The 20,601-nt window shown below is 38.8% G+C and overlaps 1 protein-coding gene and 1 non-coding gene across 4 annotated transcripts in view; both read right to left on the reverse strand.

Annotated features, from left to right (window-relative positions):
• CCNT2 (cyclin T2) overlaps positions 1-19,779 on the reverse strand; it is a 40,111-nt gene extending 20,332 nt beyond the window's left edge. For all 3 annotated transcript variants that reach the window (XR_001109952.3, XM_012468435.3, XM_012468436.3), the window contains exons 1-3: positions 19,597-19,779; positions 18,735-18,816; positions 787-915 (exon numbers count right to left, since the gene is read on the reverse strand). Coding sequence is in view for 2 of the 3 variants with exons in the window: in XM_012468435.3 (XP_012323858.2) it covers positions 787-915; positions 18,735-18,816; positions 19,597-19,754 (369 nt within the window). In the remaining variant the exon portion in view is untranslated. The remainder of the gene's footprint in view (positions 1-786; positions 916-18,734; positions 18,817-19,596) is intronic.
• On the reverse strand, positions 9,102-9,220 carry LOC135277127 (5S ribosomal RNA). The gene has a single exon (XR_010344726.1). It is a non-coding gene; the product is annotated as a 5S ribosomal RNA (ribosomal RNA).
• Positions 19,780-20,601: the final 822 nt, after the last annotated feature.

Consider the following 20,601-nt stretch of genomic DNA (forward strand, 5'->3'; position numbering starts at 1 on the left):
TTGCCATTAATAAAATCAGATATAGTTTCATTAAAGCTTAAATTAATCTGGACTTTAACTCAAATCAACTTCAATTAATATAATCTGTTAGTCATTCAACGAATAAAGGTTCCTGATTAAGCAACTCAGGATGCTAGAAAAATGATTTTAAAGGGCCACAATTCTAACTTCCATTTTAAGATGGCAGAAAAATTTAAAATAGTTCTTTCAAATAAGGTTTATTACAATGTTGATGAAGAGTTGTCTGGAAAGTGACATCACTCTTTCGGAAAATTAAAATACCAAAAGAATGCTGCTCATGAAAGCATAGTAAAATGCAGCTTTATGTATCAGAGAGATAAGCAGTAGTACGTGCACTAAAAAAGGAAAAATACTTTAAAAAGACTAATTACTTGTCTAGGGGTAAATTCAGATGACTGTTCCTTCATCTGTTGTCAATTTAAGAGACTTATGTATGTTCTGGTCTCAAATCAGCTATCAGTGGAGGTGATATGACTTATCCTCTACATATGTCACAGCTCTGAACAACAAAATGTGAAACAAAGTATCTTTGAATCTACAAAGCATCTAGAACCAAAGTCTTCTAATTCAGAATGACATCCAAATTCATGAATATATATGAAATGTTTTTCTGCCAGACTGCTTCCTAGCACTGCATTCCTAAGAGGTAATAAAAATAAGCAGCATTTGGAAGGCAACACTAATTGAACTGTGTTTTTATTAGGCCTACATTATGAAAAAGTTTCAAATTTACAAAGAAAAATAAAAAATCCAGTATTTACATACATCACATTTAGTATCCAGCAGTGGCTCTAGAGGATGAAGACAAGCATGTGCTACTTTGATAACATGTTCAAGTTTTCGAGCCTGTTCTTCCACTTTTGCAGCCAAAAATAACGCAGTAGGCGATATTATCTGCAGAAAATATAAAAGTCTGGTGATTTAAAAACAAATACATTTCGAAAAACCCTCTATTTTCCTTTTTTAATTTTTTGAGGAGGAGTTTCGCTCTTGTTGCCCAGGCTGGAGTGGAGTGGCACAATCTTGGTTCATTGCAAGCTCTGCCTTTTGGGTTCAAGCTATTCTGTCTCAGCCTCCTGAGCAAATGGGATTATAGGCATGCACCACCACACCAGGCTAATGTTTGTATTTTTAGTAGAATCGGCTTCACTGTGTTGGTCAGGCTGGTCTCGAACTCCTGACCTCAGGTGATCCACCTACCTCAGCCTCCCAAAGTACTAGGATTATAGGTGTGAGCCACAGCACTAGGCCAAAACCCTCTATTTTCTAAGGGGGAGGTGTGCAAGGAAGGAACACAATATTAATAGTATGAACTGTGAGTTGGGCTACGACTAGATTGTTTAATAGTTTTAATAAAGTTATTCATTAAATAGAGCTACTCTATAAAATCTGTTTTATTCATTTTACACACAGAACAAAGGGGAAAAGGGAAAAGATATACTAAATAAGTTGACTTAACATACAAAAAATGCCAAATAAGAGAAAGTTTAAATAATATTAATTTGTACATTGTAGAGGCAAATAAAATTAATTTGCACATTGTAAAGGCAAAGAAAAAAAATACCTCAAGCAAAAAGATGATGCTATACCTGAGCAGGGGGCGGGGGGGAAAGAAGCAGGTCCAATTTATCCACTATACTCCTTTTCTAGGCACAGAGTCACCATCTTCTAGTGCTCTTTTAAATCAAGCAATGATTCATTGTGTGGCTATAATTGCCACACAGCAAGATACCTATCTTCACTATCATGTTGAAGGGACAGAAAAAGCATCTAGAGGACAAGATAAGGAGGATTCTGAACATAAAACTGTTTCTTAATTATCTCTATTACTTAACTATAGCAATAATAAAAGCAGCTATAACACCAGGATATAAGCATGTAATACAAACCAAGATAGTAGAAACTGCCAATCAGAGATCCAGAAACTAGCATTTTTTTTTAGTTTAGTAAATTAGGTTCTTGGGACGGAAGTATAAGAACACAGCACTACAAAGATATTGCTAAGACAGAGAAACATCAAGTTTGAATATCTACCCCTAAAATTAATAATACACCAAGTAACTGTGGACTCAGAAAATAAGCATAAAATAAACTCAGATGTTTTAAGATTACATACAGGAAATTTCCTATGAGAAGACAATTTCTAAATGTCAAGATTTGGGTACCCATTTTTCAAGAGATGAACATTTGAGTCTCATTATATCTTGGGGGGTCAACAATTACCGTACAGAAATAATGCCAAACCAGAGAAAGAAAATTTCCCAGGAACCAGAAATAATGTTACCTTAAAATGAGTGAATAATTTTAATTTGGACTTTCAACTTATTTCTTCCTTTTAAAATTACAACAAGGAAAAGATTAGAAAAATTAAGAATACTCAAAAGAGTAACTTAGTCTGGAAGTAGACTGACCACAGAATAGAGTTATTTATTTGTGTTCCCAGTATTTAGCACTATGTGGCTATGGTTCAATTTGCTGAATGAATGAGATACGGGTAATATATAATGACATCAATATTAAATTCAAAGTATTCTAAATGCCACTATAAAAATCTGAGAGCCAATGGCCACATAAGACATTCAAGAAAATAAAGACACTCTCAGTTTTCCTCTTATTAATGTCTAACAGAGGAATGGCTAATCAAGCCTTCAAGTCCTAAAACTATTTGTCAGAGCAAAGCAATAGAGGCTCAAGTCAAAAGTCAAATCAGACTGAATTTAGTATTTAAAGTTCCTGTCAGATGATCCAAAATTTCTCTTACTTGCCTAAAAGACACTTACCAAGAAATACTTTCCAACTACACAGACTTTCTCCTTAGAAGATAGTCTCAAAAGAAACAGGTGTACTAATCATTCTAAAATTCTATAAATAACTTCAAAAATTAAGTATTCAGGGAGCCAAGCAGTGATATTCAGGGTAGGCTCATTTGTTTACCCACACTCCTCGTAGAAGTCTTTCTGTTCCCTCTAAACAGGGCTCAATTCTCATCCTCCTCCAGTGCAAAACTAATAGCCAACACTCTTCCAAAGATCCTGGTGAAAGCCACTAACTCCATTCACATTTCCTTCTCTATAACCTGCAAACATTTTCCTCTATCAAGGCTGTAAAAACGAAACAAAACCTCTTTTTCAATAAATACTTTGTGAATATCCATGTGAGGCTTTTAAATTCAAGGATGACTAAGAAAGGTGATCAAACTAGGTATTACAGCTTTTTTGTATGGAAGGCTGATTTTGTCGTGAGGCCTAAAAGAATTCCAAATGTTTCAGGTAACAGAAATAAAACTAATTGGTCCATAGCTTTTAAAGGTCAGCATACTTTTGAAGCCAGCAAACATTCACTGGCACATGCAAGCTTGGTTCAAGCCAAATAATTCACACTAGTATTGTTGGAGAAGTACAACTGGTTTGGCTCAAGTAACCAAACAATTACAAACTGAGATTCAGTTCACTGGGGACAGGGACCATGCACTACCTATTTTTGTATTCTGGACCTAGTTTAATAAACTTTCTCAAATTATTCTAAAAGGAAAAATGTAAAAGGAAGTTGATGTGAATGGTGTCTACAATTGTTTGAACTCTGAATAATGTCATGAGTTTGCCACTCTAGCAGATATATATATATATAACTATTTCAAGGAAATGTAACCTGCTCAAAACAAGACAAATTTTTAAAGAAATACATCATACAAATCATGGAGATGGGGAGGTAAAGGTGATAGAGTCAGCTGTAGTCATGCTGCCTCAAATGCAATCTTGGCTCTGTGATCTGACTAGCCTAGACAAATTACTTATTCTCTTTGTGGCTCTGTTTCTCCATCTGTAAAATAAGAGAAATATTAATAGTATCTGCTTGTAAAGTTGTGTGAGGATTAAATGAACCAATACGTACAGGACTTAGAACAGTGTTCCACAGTAATATGACTCAAATATTATTACTATGTTGAAAAATTGTACATTGTTAATGTTGATCTTAAATTTAAAAAGCAATTTAACAAGTATATTTTTAAACTTCCCTTCTCTTTTGCTCATCTTCTTCCTTCCAAGGTTAAACTTAATTCTTGGAAGGTCCTGCTGTCCTGTTGCAGTCTAAGCAAGCATATTCAAATACTGAAGTTATGATACTTGACATTACTTCAATGATTTACATCCGTATTCTTTTCGCTCCTTCTCTTTTTCTATTTCCATTCCTACCTCCTGATCTGACTCCTTCCTCCTCCGTCTTTTCACCTCCTGCCCATTCCTGGCTGCTGCCTTCCCTCTCTGCTTCTGATACCTTTTTACTGCTGATACTGTTCACTCTCCACTGATGGCTTCAACCTTGATAGCCTGGAGGCAAGGTCAGGCTGAATTAGCAGAAAGTCTGGGTAATTTCTAAGTTACCGAAGATGGCTGTATTCAGTTTCAATGAGTCACTCTAGTCCTTATTCTCTTAATATTAATAATTAATCCTGTACAAACACTTGGTGGGTGCATTTGTATTTAAGAACTAGCCAAATCTATCTGATTACTCTTCAACATTAAATCTCCGAATCCAGAAAAACCCCAACAGAAACAAAGAAAAGGCTTCCAAGTTTGCTTTTTCATTTACTATTACCAACAGGTTCATTTTAACCTGTTCTTATGTTTCATCTTTAGTGATGCCATTTCTCCCCTTGCCCTTAATTGCCCTGAACACCCCCCTATCCAACCCAGTATTCAGCAAGTTCTAGACATCACAGCTCAGAATTTGGAAATTTCTTGCTAAGGCTATAGTTTGAGACATGATAGATAGAAAGAAGGTCTTAGAAGAAGAAAAGGAAAGTAGAGGAAAGACAAGAGAGGTAACAAGCCCACAAAGAAGGAAGTGGAATAAATCAAAGGGCCCATTTGTTAACTGGCATTTGCCAAGCTTGAGCCTATTAAACCAAAAATCCAGCACATTGTTAAAAAGTGGTTTATATCCTTAATTCGACTGCACTAAAAACACCAGCATTAAGGAACTGCAGAAAATGTTATTAACCCAGCCTAACATTTTAGTTGTTTTCTTATCCAAATAATTATGTGTGAGTGAAATACATGCAAGAAAATTTATATTAAGAATTCAAAAACTCTTCAAGCTGGATGTTAAGATACCTAATTACATCTGAAAGAAAGTTGGCTTAATAACAGCCTCAAAACATTAGTATTCAATATTGCTGAAAAGCAATACTAATTAAACGAATAAGGCTTGATTTCCATAGAGTAACCACATCATATGTAAACAATATATGGAATATGCTTAATATAACCTGGCATTTAAAAATTATTTTGTGGGGAGTACCTGGGCATTATGAACGTTTCTAAAAAAGAAAAAATATTGGCCAGGCACGGTGGCATCACGCCTGTAATCCCAGCACCTCAGGAGGCCAAAGCGAGCGGAGTGGACCACCTGAGGTCAGGAGTTCGAGACCAGCCTGGTTAACATGGTGAAACCCTGTCTCTACTAAGATACAAAAAAATTAGCCAGGTGTGGTGGCACGCACCTGTGACAACAGCTACTCAGGAGGCTAAGGCAGGAGAATTGCTTGAACCTGGGAGGCGGAAGTTGCAGCTACTGTCACTGCACTTCAGCCTGGGTGATAGAGTGAGACTCTGTCTCCAAAAAAAAAAAAAAAAAAAAATCAACTTTAAAGTATATTTAGTATTTCATAGTTAAGGCTATCTACTCTCTCTTATATAGATACAGCTTCTACCAGCCTACAATAAACACTAAAAAATACCACTCTAAGTCACAGCTACCTGGGAGGCTGAGGTGGGAGGACAGCTTGAGCCCATGGGTTTGAGGCTAGCCTGGGGGCAACAGATTGCGATTCCCTTCTCTTAAAAAACTAAAAGGACAATAAAATGACTTATATAATATTGTGAAACAAGAACATTAACATTGCACAGGTATTCAAATATACTACATAAATGTTACAAAGGCCACTTCCTTCGAACAGATGATCAAGAAGATGGCAGTACTACCCAAATTTACTTACAGATTCAATGCAATCATTATAAAAATCTCAGCTTCCTTTTTTGCAGAAACTAATGATTCACATGGAAATACAAAGGACTAAGAATAGCCAAAACAATCTTGAAAAAGCACAAAGACTCGCATTTCCTGAATTCAAAAGTTACCACAAAGCTACAGTAATCAAGGCTATGTGGTCTGTGTAAGGGGATGGAATAGAATCCAGAGTCCAGAAATATACCCTTACATTTATGATCAATTGATTTTCACTAACAATCCCAAGAAAATTCAGTCAGGAAAGAATTCTTTTCAGCAAATGGTGCTGGGACAACTGTATATTCAAATATCGAAAAAAAAAAAAAAGTCAAACCCTTATTTACATCACACATAAAAACTCAAAAGGACCACAGATCTAAATTTAAGAGCTAAATCTATAAAACTCTTAAAAGAAAAGAGAAATAAATCTTTATGACCCTAGATTAGGTAAATGTTTCTTAGGTATGCTATCAAGGACACAAGTTACGAAGAAAAATATTAATAAATTTGATGTTTGTGATGCAAATACCACCATGAACATAAAAAGTACAATGCATACAGTAGGAGCTATCACTTCACACAGTCAGGATGGCTACAATAAAAAAAAAGACAAGAAATGTGGTGATAGTGGAACCTTCACACATAGTGAGAATGCAAAATGGTATGGCGACTTTGGAAAACAGTATGGCAGTTCCTCAAAATGTTTTCTAAAAGCTATCCAAAAAGATTACTGTATTGGAGTCCAGCATTACCAAACCAACCCAGCAATTCCACTCTCACATATCTCTTACCCGTAAGAAATGAAAATATACATCCATATAAAAACTTGTACATGAATGTTCACAGCAGCATTATTCATAATAGCCAGTGGAATGGCTGTTAAGCGCAATCGACCCAATGTCCATCAGTTGATAAATGGATAAATGAAAGGAGGTATAGCCACATGATGAAGAGTATCAATTACTCTGCAGTAAAAAGGAATGAAATACTAATACATTCTACACCATCAATGGACCTTGAAAACATGCTAGTGAAAGACCATATATACATGATTCCATTTATATGAAATGTCCAGAATGGGCAAATCTATGGAGACAGAAAATAATTTAGGGGTTGCCCAGGGTTGGGAAGGGGAGTGGAACTGGTAAATTGCTAATAGAAACCAGGTTTCTTTTTGGGGTGATTAAAATATTCTAAATACAGATTGTGGTGATGGTTGTATAGCTCAGTAAGTGAGCCACTGAATTATGCATTCTAAATGGGTGGATTTTATTTATGATATGTGAATTGTATCTCAATTTTTTTTTTAAGGAGCTAATGTTAAAGACATCTATTTAGGCTGGGTGCGGTGGCTCACGCCTGTAATCCAACTAGTTTGGGAGGCCAAGGCACATGGATCACTTGAGGTCACGAGTCCGAGATCAGCCTGGCCAACATGGTGAAATCTCATCTCTACTAAAAATACAAAAATTAGCCAGGCGTGGTGGCACAGTGCCTGTAATCCCAGCTACTCGAGAAGGCTGAGGCAGGAGAATCTCTAGAACCCGGGAGATGGAGGTTGCAGTAAGCCGAGATTGCACCACTGCACTCCAGTCTGGGTAACAGAGCGAGATTCCATTTCAAATAAAGGGGCATCTGTTTATTAGCTCTCTTTTTTTTTTTGAGACAGGGTTTTGCTCTGTCACCTAGGCTTAAGTGCAGTGGTGTGAACGTGGCTCACTGCAGCGTCAACCTCCTAGGCTCAAGTGATTTTCCTGTCTCAGCCTCCCAAGTAGCTGGGACCATAGGTACACGCCAACATGCTGGGCTAATTTCTTTTATTAATTTTTGTAGTGACAGGGTCTCACCAAGTTGCCTAGGCTGCTCTCGAACTCCTGGGTTTAATCCTCCCACCTCATCTCCCAAAATGCTGGGATTACAGGTGTGAGCCACCGTGCTTGGTCAGATCTCTACAGATGTAGTGTACATGCACTAACGAAATATATTTCAAGGAAACCAAAAGCCTAATTATAAAAAATACTAATAAACAATATGCATCTTAACCATGTATAACTTTATCACACATTTTTAAATTTAAAAGTAGAATCAGGTTTTGTTTTGAGAATACTCACTTCTTAAACAGCAAGTAACTTTTTGACATTAACATTATGCAATTAAAAAAAATTTTTTTTAAAGGCAATTATTTCAGAAAACCATTAATTGCTTGTTTGGGTAACAAAAATAATTTTAACAGATATTTAGCTCTAAATGAAGTGAACCATATCAATTCAAATAGTTATACTGGGCATTCAAAACACCAATCTGAGCTATAATGACACAAAATAACTATAATACCTACCTTGGTGGGTGTGTGTGGAAATACCTAGTATCCTCTCTGAATCCTTGCATCATTTAAAGACTCCAAATCCTTAGAATTTTCTCTTCCTCCCCTCTCAGCTATTTCTTTTCAAGCATGAACTATATAGTTTCACTATCTTTAGATTTCTTGATCACAAAAGAATTATCTTTCCCATTTTTTTTCAACTTCTAAATGAAACCTCAGTGTAAGATTAGTTTGAAAGTGCACATTTGCCTTTGGAAGGAATTACACAGTGTGAACGACAACAGTAATTTAGCTCACACCATCACTGTCAAATAGAAATATAATGTGAAGCCAAGAAAGGTGGCTCAGGCTGTAATCCCAGCACTTTGGGAAGCCAAGGCAGGTGGATCACCTGAGGTCAGGAGTTTGAGACCAGCCTGACCAACATGGTGAAACCCTGTCTCTACTAAAAATACAAAATTAGCCAGGTGTGGTGGCACATGCCTGTAATCTCAGCTACTCAGGAGGCTGAGGCAGGAGAATTGCTTGAACCTGGGAGGCAGAGGTTGCAGTGAGCCGAAAGACTGTGCCATTGCAGTCCGGCCTGGGCAACAAGAGTGAAACTCCATTTCAAAAAACAAAACAAAACACAACACACACACACACACACACACACGGTGAGCCACAAATATAATTTAAAATTTTCTAATAACCATGTTAAAAAAATAAAAAAGGGAACAATTTTAATGTATTTTTTTTTTTTTTTTAAAGCCTACAGCACCCGGTATTCCCAGGCGGTCTTCCATCCAAGTACTAACCAGGCCCGACCCTGCTTAGCTTCCGAGATCAGACGAGATTGGGCACATTCAGGGTGGTATGGCCGTAGACAATTTTAATGTATTTTTACCTTGATAATATATAATAAACATAAAAAGTATTAAAAAGTGACTTTATATTTTTCCCATATTATGCTCTCAAAATTTGGTATTTTACACTGATAATTGTATCTCAATTCAGATGCTACTATTTAAACAAAATGAGATGCAGTCCTACAAAAACAAGAGTTGCATTTCATAAATTATTTTACAACACTTTAATTTTTAAATTAAAATCTAATAGTACAATGCATTTCCTCAGTGCAGTATTCACATTTCAAGTATCCAATAGCTACTTCTAATACGTGGCTATTACACTAGACAGCACTTAAATCCATAGTTGGCATTCTAAAGAGAATGAAGCAAATGAAAATGCATTAAATAGGCCAGGTGTGGTGGCGCACACTTGTAATCCCAGCACTTTGGGAGGCTGAGGCAGGAGGATCATTTGAGGTCGGGAGTTCAAGACCAGCCTGACCAACAGGGTAAAACCCTGTCTCCACTAAAAAAAAAAAAAAAAAAATACAAAAATTAGCCGAGATCAGGCCACTGCACTCCAGCCTGGGCAACAGAGAAACACTCTGTCTCAATAAATAAATAAATGCATTAAATGTTCATAGGTGTCAAAAAGTAGCTCAAATTGATTACTGCTCCTAGTAATTTCCACATTAGACAGACAAACTTAAAGTGCTATTTTTTCCCTCTCCCACTAGAATACGCGTCCCTTCGGGAAAGCACTATTTATGTTTTACTTACTTATAAGAAAATAAATCCCATCTTTGTATATGGCTCTTCATATTACTATGCACTTAATGTTCGTGGACTAATATGGTCCTACTGTCATGTAAATATACAGCATATTGTCTCTAAGCACAAGTCATTAACTTCACACCTTTAACTTTTAACAAGGAATAGGTGAACTTCTACAGTTCTCATTTATTTCTTTTTCTCTATCAGCTCCAAATGATTTAGAGAAAAATTTCACATTACATGTATTTCCTTATATACAGCCATATAAAGAGTAGACGATATGTCACTGAACAACCAGAACCTTGGCTTATTTAAGGGTAAAGTATTAGGTTAACACTCAAAAAATGTACAGTAGTAAGGAGGATTCCATTATTTCCCCTTATCCCTAGAAAGTGTGTAAATATGTACTCCCTAGAATGTGTGTGTGTGTGTGTATATATATATGTTTATAAATAAAATAGTGATCTAATTGGATTTTCACTTAAAAAATTACCTTAACCAATTTTATGTATTAATACTAAAAACAAAACTCCTGTTCTGAAATGGCCTTGAAAGTCAGTTTATAAACTATATAAAATCTGTCTTATTTTACACCGAGACATTCGAGTGCCTTGGCCAATGCAAACACTCAGTGCACATTTGTTAATATAAAAACATATTCCACACTATATACCCAAGTCTAGAATTTGGCTATGGTTTGAATGGGCCTTGGGTCTTGCACGACTGGGTTCACTCTCTTGAACTCCTGCCACGCGATAACTCAACAAAAAGACTGAGCTAGAGCCACCAGAGAAGCATATATATTACCAAGACTAAAACACACATGCATCTGTGTGTGCAGAGAAAAGGTAAGAGTTATTTCACAATCATTTAATTTCGCAATAAGAATTTTAAGCAGCTTCAGGAATACTTCAAAAGATTTGTAAAATAATACAGAGTCACTGAAGTCAGCATCCCTGTAATGAGGCAGATAAGAGCAGCTTGTTTCAAATAACACTTAAAGCTTTATGGGGAAGTTCCAGGGTAGCTTTCAGAATTAATTTGAGAAAATCAATCAAGAATATCATAAATAATTCGTAATGCCTATCAATAAATGAACTCTCCCAAAGCCTCCTTATTTAACATAAACTTCCAAGTGATTTATTCCTATAAAACATCAGCTTCATCTTCCCAGAAGTATTTGTAAGTACATTTAAATGATAGCCTATTGTGGTTCCACTGGAAATTAGTGTATCAACTCCTGAATGAAGATAAACTTTTAGTGACTTACCTGAAGAATTCTGAGATGATGGCTGCAGAGGAGATACCCAAATCCCCACAGAAAAACAGAGCAACAAGAGCAAAACCAAAACCCCATGGACAGTTACAAACTAATCACATGACAAGCCATTCCTAGGAAATTCCTAATACATACGAATGAGGACAAAACAGACTACTATATAACAATACACAGCACAGTGTAGGAAGATGCAAAGGAATGGGGCACGTGCTGGACTTGATAAAACAAGAACCTTAAAGAGCCAACAGACATTCAGTAGAAATCATGGCAGACCAATGTGAGAACAGCAGCTAAAACTGGGAGTTTTGCTAGTCCAGTAAGTAGATGGATGCAAGAGACCTAGAGTAAGGATTAAAAGACTGAAGCTAACATCTATGAACTTTTGAAATTGATCTCCCAAGGTTCTCTTCCAAGACTCCAATTTTGAGGAGAAAACATTGGGAGGAAAAGCACAATCAACAAGACAGGGACAAGGGAAAAGAGAAACTAAAAATGTGAAGGGGAAGAGAGCCAGAAACTCCTGGAAAGTAAGCTGCTACACTTCTTAACATTATACAAAAATAACAGAAAAGGGAGCTCTGTGAAATTATTAAAACTACTCTGAAATTATTAAAGCTATATCACCTTTTTAAAGTCCAGGAAAGCTAGTATCTCCCAAAAATGAGTAACCAAAAAGAGTATTCAGCTCATACAAAGAGAGAGTTTGAGACCTGCCTGGGCAATATAGTGAGACTCCATTCTCCACGAAAGGGAAAAAAAAAAAGACAAAAAGAAAAAATTAGAAGAGCTGTGCCTACACCAACAAATCGCACTGGAAAGAACTGTTTTAGGCTGAGTGTTGGGAGGCTGAGGCACGAAGACTGTTTGAGTCCAGGAGTTTAAGAATGGCCTGGGCAACACAGTGAGACTGCTGTGGCTACAAAAAATTTTAAGAATTAACTTTGTAGTGGCACATGTAATCCCAGCTACTTGGGAGGCTGAGGTTGGGGGACCACTTGAGCCCAAGAGGTTGAGGCTGCAGTGAGCCATGACTGTGCCACTGCACTCCAGCCTGGTTGTCAGAGGGAAACCCAGTCACAAAAACAAAAAAACAAAAAAGGGCAGCTATCCAAGATCACTGGAATCTCAAGTTACCATATGATCCAGCAATTCTACTCCTAGATATAAGCCCAAGAGATAACAAAACACAAGTCTGCACAAACACTTGTGTATGAATGTTCTTAATAGCAATATTTATATCAGCCAAAGTGGCTAACAATCCAAATGTCCACCAAATGATGAACAGATATATAAAATGTGGTCTAGCCATACAGTGGAATAATGGGTAGTTCAGCAAGAAAAATAAACAACGTACTGATAAATACAACAATACAGATGAACCTTGAAAACATGGTAAGTGAAAGAAGGCAGTCACAAAGGACAACATACTGTTTTCCATTTATGAAATGTCTAGAATAGGGAGAAATGACTGTGAGGTTAGCTGTTTCTTTTAGGTATAGTGAAAACTTCTAAAAATTGATGCACACTTCTGTGAATTTTCTTAAAAACAAAAACAAAAACAAAAACACAAAAACCCCATGGAATCATATCCTTTCAATGGGTGAAATGTATGGTATGTGAATTATATCTCAAAAAGGGCAAGAATCAGGTAATTATACTGTACGATACATACCACTGGGTGTCCATATAGGAGATGAATCAAGCATTTCAATACAAGCATACCAATTTTTAAGAAAGAAATGATAGAATTAGAGTACCACCAATGAATCAAAGGACCCAGGCATTGAGTATCAGCAGCCACTAACACTACAAAGAGAAGAGACAACCTGACATTAGGCCTTCTGATGAAAGAACATTAACACCATCTATAGTCTTGCCTAAGGGATCTAACAGGAGTCTGATTAAATACCTGGATCTAATCATCAATTTTCCAGGAATGCAAGAACAAAGGAACACAGTAACTGCGCCATAAGAAGACAATCAGCAAAATTCAGACAGTTGGAAACTCTACAGGTCACACACTCTAGGGTCCTTCAACAGATAAAACTTAGTGACATAAAGGGATGGAGGGGAAACATGCCTACCGAGAGACTTTAAAGACCTAGCAAATTTTTAATAATGAGCAAGACTAAACTGTGGTGTTTAGGAATGGAGAGTTGGGTACTAAAACTACAAAGAAAGTAATTACTGTTAGAGTAATACCGGAGCTAGGCAAGGTGGCTCACGCCTGTAATCCCAGCACTTTGGGAGGCCAAGGCAGGCAGATCACGCGGTTAGGAGTTCGAGACCAGCCTGATCAACGTGGTGAAACCGTATCTCTACTAAAAATACAAAAATCAGCAGGGCTTGATGGCACACATCTGTAATCCCAGCTACTCAAAGCTGAGGCAGGAGAATCAACTGAACCCAGGAGGCGGGCGCTGCAGTGAACTGAGATTGCAAACCACTGCACTCCAGCTTGAGCAACAGTGAGACTCGGTCTCAATAAAAAAAAAAAAATACTGGTTACTTTTGGAGGAAGGGGGTTGACACGGAGGTATTCTGGGGTAGTTACCCCAAGTTCTATTTCGTGACTTCGGTGGTGATTATAAGGTTGTTTGTTTTATAATAATCCACTAAGCTATACATTTGTTTGGTGGTTTTATATGTTTATTTTATAATTAAAAAGGAAAAACTCACCTCATATATGTACAGTTATACAACAGTACTATAAACCCCCAAATAGACGGATTACAACAGGATGTGAATAAGATTCAAAGGTAAGATCAGATATATAAATTCAGAAATGGTGAAGAGTAAATTATCTGGGGAATGCTTTATGAAAGAGTAGCAACTTTCAGCTGAGTCTTAAAACCTGTCAGACCACAGTCATGTGAAAGCAAAGATAAAGTACCCTAACGAAAAACAGTGGTACACAATGCATAAATGCTAAGTGAAAAAGACGAATTTGGGACTTTTTATAAAGAGGACCTCATTAGATTTAGTGCAATGAGGTGGACAAATCAAAACCTGAGGTTTCTTTTCATTGTTTACTTTATAAATCTCCTTACAAATCACTGGCATAAATAGCTACTGTGCTCTACTTCTGAAATATACTCGAATAGGAAAATGTAAGAACTATGGTTTGGGATTCAGCAATGGACTTCGGTTCAAATCCCAGCCACATAATAGTTTTAATTTTGGACAAGTCACTTGTGTGTCTGCTTCCTTAGGAGAATACTTTACCTGAGAAAACAAGACAATATTTAAGTGCCTGTCATAGTGAGATCTTAACAAAATTTCAACCAGGTAATTTATAGTTTAAAAGGAATTTAAAAATTATCTAGGCTAATTGTCTCAAATTTAAGCACAGATACACAAAACTTCCAGTATGCAAAAAGTTCTACTTGACAGCACTGCAGTATTTCCAAGTACTACTAATGGATCTTGGGCATAAGATTATTCTTGGATTAATTACTGCTTTATTAAACTAAAAGGCAAAAGGAGAAGTGAGCTATAATACAAACACCTGCTTAGATTTCACAATGAGACATGATTTGACTCCTGTAAAACATGACCAGAGTATAACAATGAACAGGAGAAAAAGCAAAAAAAAAATTTTTTTTTTGAGATGGAGTCTCACTCTGTTGACCAGGCTGGAGTGCAGTGGCATGATATCAGCTCACTGCAACCTCCACCTCTCATGTTCAACCAATTCTTCTGCCTCAGCCTCCCCAGTAGCTGAAATTACAGGCACGTGCCACCACACCCAGCTAATTTTGTATTTTTAGTAGAGACAGGGTTTCACCATGTTGTCCAGGCTGGTCTTGAAATCCTGACCTGAAGTGATCTGCCCACCTCGGCCTCCCAAAGCGTTGGGATCACAGGCATGAGCCACCATGCCAGGCCCTAAAATACCTTTAAATCTTGCATAATATACATGGAGTTCTGATTGCTAGCATTCAAGAAAGAGGCAATGGAACTAAGGAAAGTGAAGATAAGACAGAAAAGATCAAGTAAATTGGTGATGTGCTATAAGAATAGACCACAACCAACAAAAATACTTAGAAAAGGCTGTGCTCTTTACAACCAAATCTTAGGCTACTTGAGATTGGTATAAAGAAACACATCACAAAAGACTAACTAAATCAGGAGTTTCTAAGAGAAGCTGGATCAATATCTACTTAAGTTTGACTTTGGGGGTGGGTGCTGTCCCTCAGTATAAACCTTGGCAGCACTTTTGGCTCCAGGGCTTTTACACTTTACTAAATTTATTTTGAGCTTGATCCAGCAAGGCCATTCTTTAATTATTAATTTCAATTACAGGAACCTCATTGCCTCTAGTGAACAAAGGTAGATTTATCTAATTAGGCTACATAGCAAAGTCATTTACTGCTGACAGCTATTCAACTCTGAGTAACTGACAAAATAACTCAATGATAAGAGACAGTTTCTGGGTCACGGAAACATGTGGATACTGATTTTATTCTTAAATATTAATACAACAGCACATTACTTTTGGGTGTTTTAAAACTTTTAATATGTCGATGTGGGAAGATACAATTAAGTCACATAACATTTAAAAATATTTTCCTATAGGGCCGGGCGCGGTGGCTCACGCCTATAATCCCAGCACTTTGGGAGGCCAAGACGGGTGGATCACGAGGTCAAGAGATCGAGACCATCCTGGTCAACGTGGTGAAACCCCATCTCTACTAAAAATACAAAAATTAGCTGGGCATGGTGGCGTGCGCCTGTAGTCCCAGCTACTCGGGAGGCTGAGGCAGGAGAATTGCTCGAACCTGAGAGGCGGAGGCTGTGGTGAGCCGAGATCGCGTCACTGCACTCCAGCCTGGGTAACAAGAGGAAAACTCCGTCTCAAAAAAAAAAAATTTTTTTTTCTATAGTTAATTCAGGCTATTCATGTTTACTATAAGACTAGATATAGTTTGCCACTAGCATCTTAACATTTAAGCTTCTTTCATAGGGTTTAATTAGCTGAATGGTGTTCAGTTTACTCTGGTGAAGACTCACGCTTTTTAAAGTTTACTATGACATTTCAGTATAATAGAAAAAAATTTCCCAATGATGTGGGAGAATACAAATTTAAAAGTGACTCACATTCAAGACCACCCCCTTCACCCTAAAAGAACAGAGGGAAAAAAAGATAAAAGTGAGGCTGTGCAATTGATGCAAGTGCACCAACACAAATATAAAAATCACTTCTGATATTATAATAGCAAAGGTAAAAAAAGACAACAGACATGAAGGGTACAATACTATTTCTTAAAACAGAAATGAACAGATTTCAATTAATAATGACTCAACGTAAAAACGCTGAAGTTTACCTTCATACACAATAAGACATTAACAAAGGTAATAAAAAATAATACCCTGGCCTTTTTATTGAAGGAAAACAAGTAAAACAGCGAAAGCTAGAATGGAAACGACAATCCAAAGTTTAAAGTTTAAGCAGGGTATTTATTGTAAGGTACACCAAACATGCCATAAAGGCAAATAAGAAGAAGGAGGGCTCACAAAAAAGAAGTGAAGATGGCTGGGCGAAGTGGCTCACACCTGTAATCCCAGCACTTTGGGAGGCTGAGGCGGGCGGATCACCTGAGGTAAGAAGTTCAAGACCAGCCTGGCCAACATGGTGAAACCCCATCTCTAGTAAAAATCCAAAAATTAGCAGGGCGTGGTGGTGCATGCCTGTAGTCCCAGCTACTTGGCTGAGGCAGGAGAATAGCTTGAACCCGGGAGGCGGAGGTTGCAGCGAGCTGAGATAGCACCACTGTACACCAGCCTGGGTGACAGAGTGAGACTCCCTCTCAAAAAGAAAAAGAAAAAGAAGTGAAGACTTGTGGCTGGATCATTTACTGGAGGTAGAAAAGTATGCCTGATTCTGCAAATGGGATGTCTGTAGCCATATAAAGAATAGTAAGAAGGCCGGGCGTGGTGGCTCAAGCCTGTAATCCCAGCACTTTGGGAGGCCGAGGCGGTTGGATCACGAGGTCAAGAGATCGAGACCATCCTGGTCAACATGGTGAAACCCCGTCTCTACTAAAATACAAAAAATTAGCTGGGCATGGTGGCGCGTGCCTGTAATCCCAGCTACTCAGGAGGCTGAGGCAGGAGAACTGCCTGAACCCAGGAGGCGGAGGTTGCGGTGAGCCAAGATCGCGCCATTGCACTCCAGCCTGGGTAACAAGAGCAAAACTCCGTCTCAAAAAAAAAAAAAAAGAATAGTAAGAACTATTTTGACTTGTAATTTCAACCAGTATTATCCAGGGTTACGTAAGGAAATCCACATTTATATTAACATTCATTAGTTCACTGCTGCATTTGGAAACTAGAAGCAACAGAGCAAGAATCATGCAAATTTAGAAAAGAAATAGAAGCAAGAAGTCTTCAAGAGACCAATATGCATGTTAAAACACATATGGTCCAAGATTAACCTATACACCAAACTGATAAACGAAATCAGACTTAGGATCAGAAGAGATTAAGGTAGGACTCAATCTAAACCATGAAGCCTTTCCTTCCATTTCAAAAACAGTATTCTGAGGATCTTTCCTAGGATTGTTTTCTTAGCAAATAAGTTCTAATGACTATCACAAATAGCAGCAAGTCTTCTTTGGTACATTTTTCTACACACACCTTTCAAAATAACATTCTAAAAATAACTGTGATAAAAAGTAACAAAGATAGTATTAGGGCAGGGTTAAACATTTCTAAACAATGTGCAATGTTCTTTATTAACACACAACACAGTATGCATGTTACTCAACACACACCAAACTCGTATCTTTCATAAATGAAAATAAACATTTCAACAAAACGCTATTACTGTATTTGTCAAGATTCACAGGTTATGTAACTTAGTATTCAAGTGTAAATTTTACTAATAATACATAAACATATTCCCTACGTAGTATATTTGAAGCAAGAATTGACGTTTGAATCACCCAAAATTCTAAGAGACAACTGATGTTAATGCGATAAACAGAAATGTTTGACAGCTTAAGAAATTACTGGGTTAGCAAACGAATAAATGAATTATTTCTGCTAATATCTCTTTCAAAATAATGTCATAATTAACTTAATCTCAATTCACCATATTTTAAACAATAAGTCCAACATAATTAAGGTGTATTACAGAAAGACTAAGCTTGCCCAAATTACACTGTACATTACTACTGAAATTATTCAAATGTTAGGTATAAAATTTAAATGAAGAAAACCTATGCAGTAACTCTCTAAAGAAAGAAAAATTTTTTTTAAGCTTAAAAGGTTTGGCAGAGCTTAACAGTGCCTTGCAGTTTAATTCATCATAAATTTAAAAAACACAAAAAACCCGCATTTGAAGCAAAATATTTATCACATGATATATACCTTTACTGTTACTTCAGAACAGTAAATCCAACAACGCAATCAATGACCGAATTTTTTTTTTTCTGCGTATCGCTTTACTCTCAAATTTGGTGACAGTAAAAACAGACAACAAAATAGTACTTACAGTTCTGCTGAATTTGGTGAAAGAATGGTGCATATAAAACCTGTGCATATAAACAATCGCGGTGTTTATTGTAAGCTGGGAGCTGGAACGCAACATTTAGGAAATATCTGACAAAAACAAGACCTCATCTCAAAACAATTTTGATGAAAAATTCCCAAATTCTTTTCCAGTACCTCCCATTCAAAACCAAACTCCAAACTGGAAATAAATGCCCGCGGGGGGTGGGGCGGCAGGGAGAGAATAGGCTCGACGCCAAATAAACGGGAATAACAACTGCTGAGCTTTTCACTCAGCGCCGAGGGCCCTGGAACTATTTATCAATGGCTACGACTGACTAAACTCAAAATGAGACAGTTGAAACGCGCGCGCACACACCCATACAAAACCACGCAAAGAACATAAAGACCTCCAGTGCGCTCCAAAGGTAGAAGAGAGCCGCCATCAAGCCGGCGAGGAGAGCGGGGAAAGGCAGCGGAAAACATTTAGCCCTTTCAGCATCTCTAACCCTCCTACCTCAAACCCTTCGGAGACAGGGACAAATCCAAGGAGCCGCCCCTTTTCTGCAATAATCTCTAAAATTCTCCTTTGGCCTGAGCCGCCCTCCCATCCCCCGCCGCCACCACCACGCGCTGCCCCAAACAGATTACACAACGCGGGCTCCTGGACCACATTCCTGGGGTCCTCTCTCCTCCACCACTCCTCTGCTGACCCCCGCGACTTCCCGAGCCGGACCCTTCATTCCCTGACCGCAGGGCCAAGGACCAGCGAAGGCCGAGGCAGCGGCGCCATGTTCGCGGGGCACCAGGCCCGGCAACCGGGCAAGGGAAACAGGGCGTGAGCGGCGGAGGATAGGAAAGGATACACATTGAGACGCTGTCCCATTTCTTGGATGAGGTTGGCCGCCTGCTGGCGGTACGAGAGCTCTTTATCCGCCTCCACTCCGCAGCGGCGGCTCGGCGTGTTCTCCAGCTGTTCCCGAGTAAAGAACCAGCGAGAAGAAGCTCCACGGCCCGACGCCATGACACTTCCTCCACCGCCCGCTCCCTCATCCAGCCCCCGCCCCTCCCGGCTCGCGTACTCCCCGCCAAGGCGCGCGACACCGCCCCACTCCGCTCGCCGTAGACCACGCACCGCCCTTTTTCGCCGCCGCCGCCGTCCATGCGCATGCGCAGAGTCTGCTCTACAGGTACGCCCTACTCTTTTGCTTTCTTTTTCTGCTCTCGGCCTCGCTTTCGCGCACGGGACCACAATGCTCTGCGTCGCTTGTCATTGGGAGGCGCCGTAGGTGGGGGTCGGCTCGGAAGAAAAAGGTCGGAGCAGTGCATGCTGGGTCTAGGGTTGACGGGGTGAAGGGGCGGGGAGGGGATGAGAGGTGAGCCGGGGAGAGGCTGAATTCGGGCGGGTGTGGAGAGAGGCGGGGCGCTGCGCTCTGGAGTCTGGGCGTGGACTCCGAAGGCCCGCTGGGCGCTTCCGTTGATGGGAGGGTCTAGCGGCCCTTTGAAAAGAGAAAAATATCCTTCTCTGTCGCAGTCTCACGCCACCACCTCCATTTTTCTTTCGGGCGGGTCTGCGCAGTCTCGTGGCGTGCGACTCCGGCCTCAGCTACCCACAGCCTCCGCCCAGCGCGCGGCTCTGGCGTGAGGTTGGCAGTAAAATGGAGCACAGGCAGTAATGCTCCATGGCTGTCCGCGCTTGAGTGCTTTTTTCACCCTACGTTATATTATTTGAATCCCAGACCACTCCGGCCGTGGATTTATTTTTATTTTTTCAAATTACTTGCCAAACGCTATCCATCCAGCAGCGAGAAATTGAATTTCTAAACGAGGTGTTGAATCTAGTGTTTTTAGACCGAGCTGTAATTTCTGCG

The sequence above is a fragment of the Aotus nancymaae genome, unplaced genomic scaffold, assembly GCF_030222135.1.
Source record: "Aotus nancymaae isolate 86718 unplaced genomic scaffold, 86718_ANA_hifiasm-v0.15.2.pri h1tg000029l, whole genome shotgun sequence".
Classification (NCBI taxonomy): Eukaryota; Metazoa; Chordata; class Mammalia; order Primates; family Aotidae; genus Aotus; species Aotus nancymaae.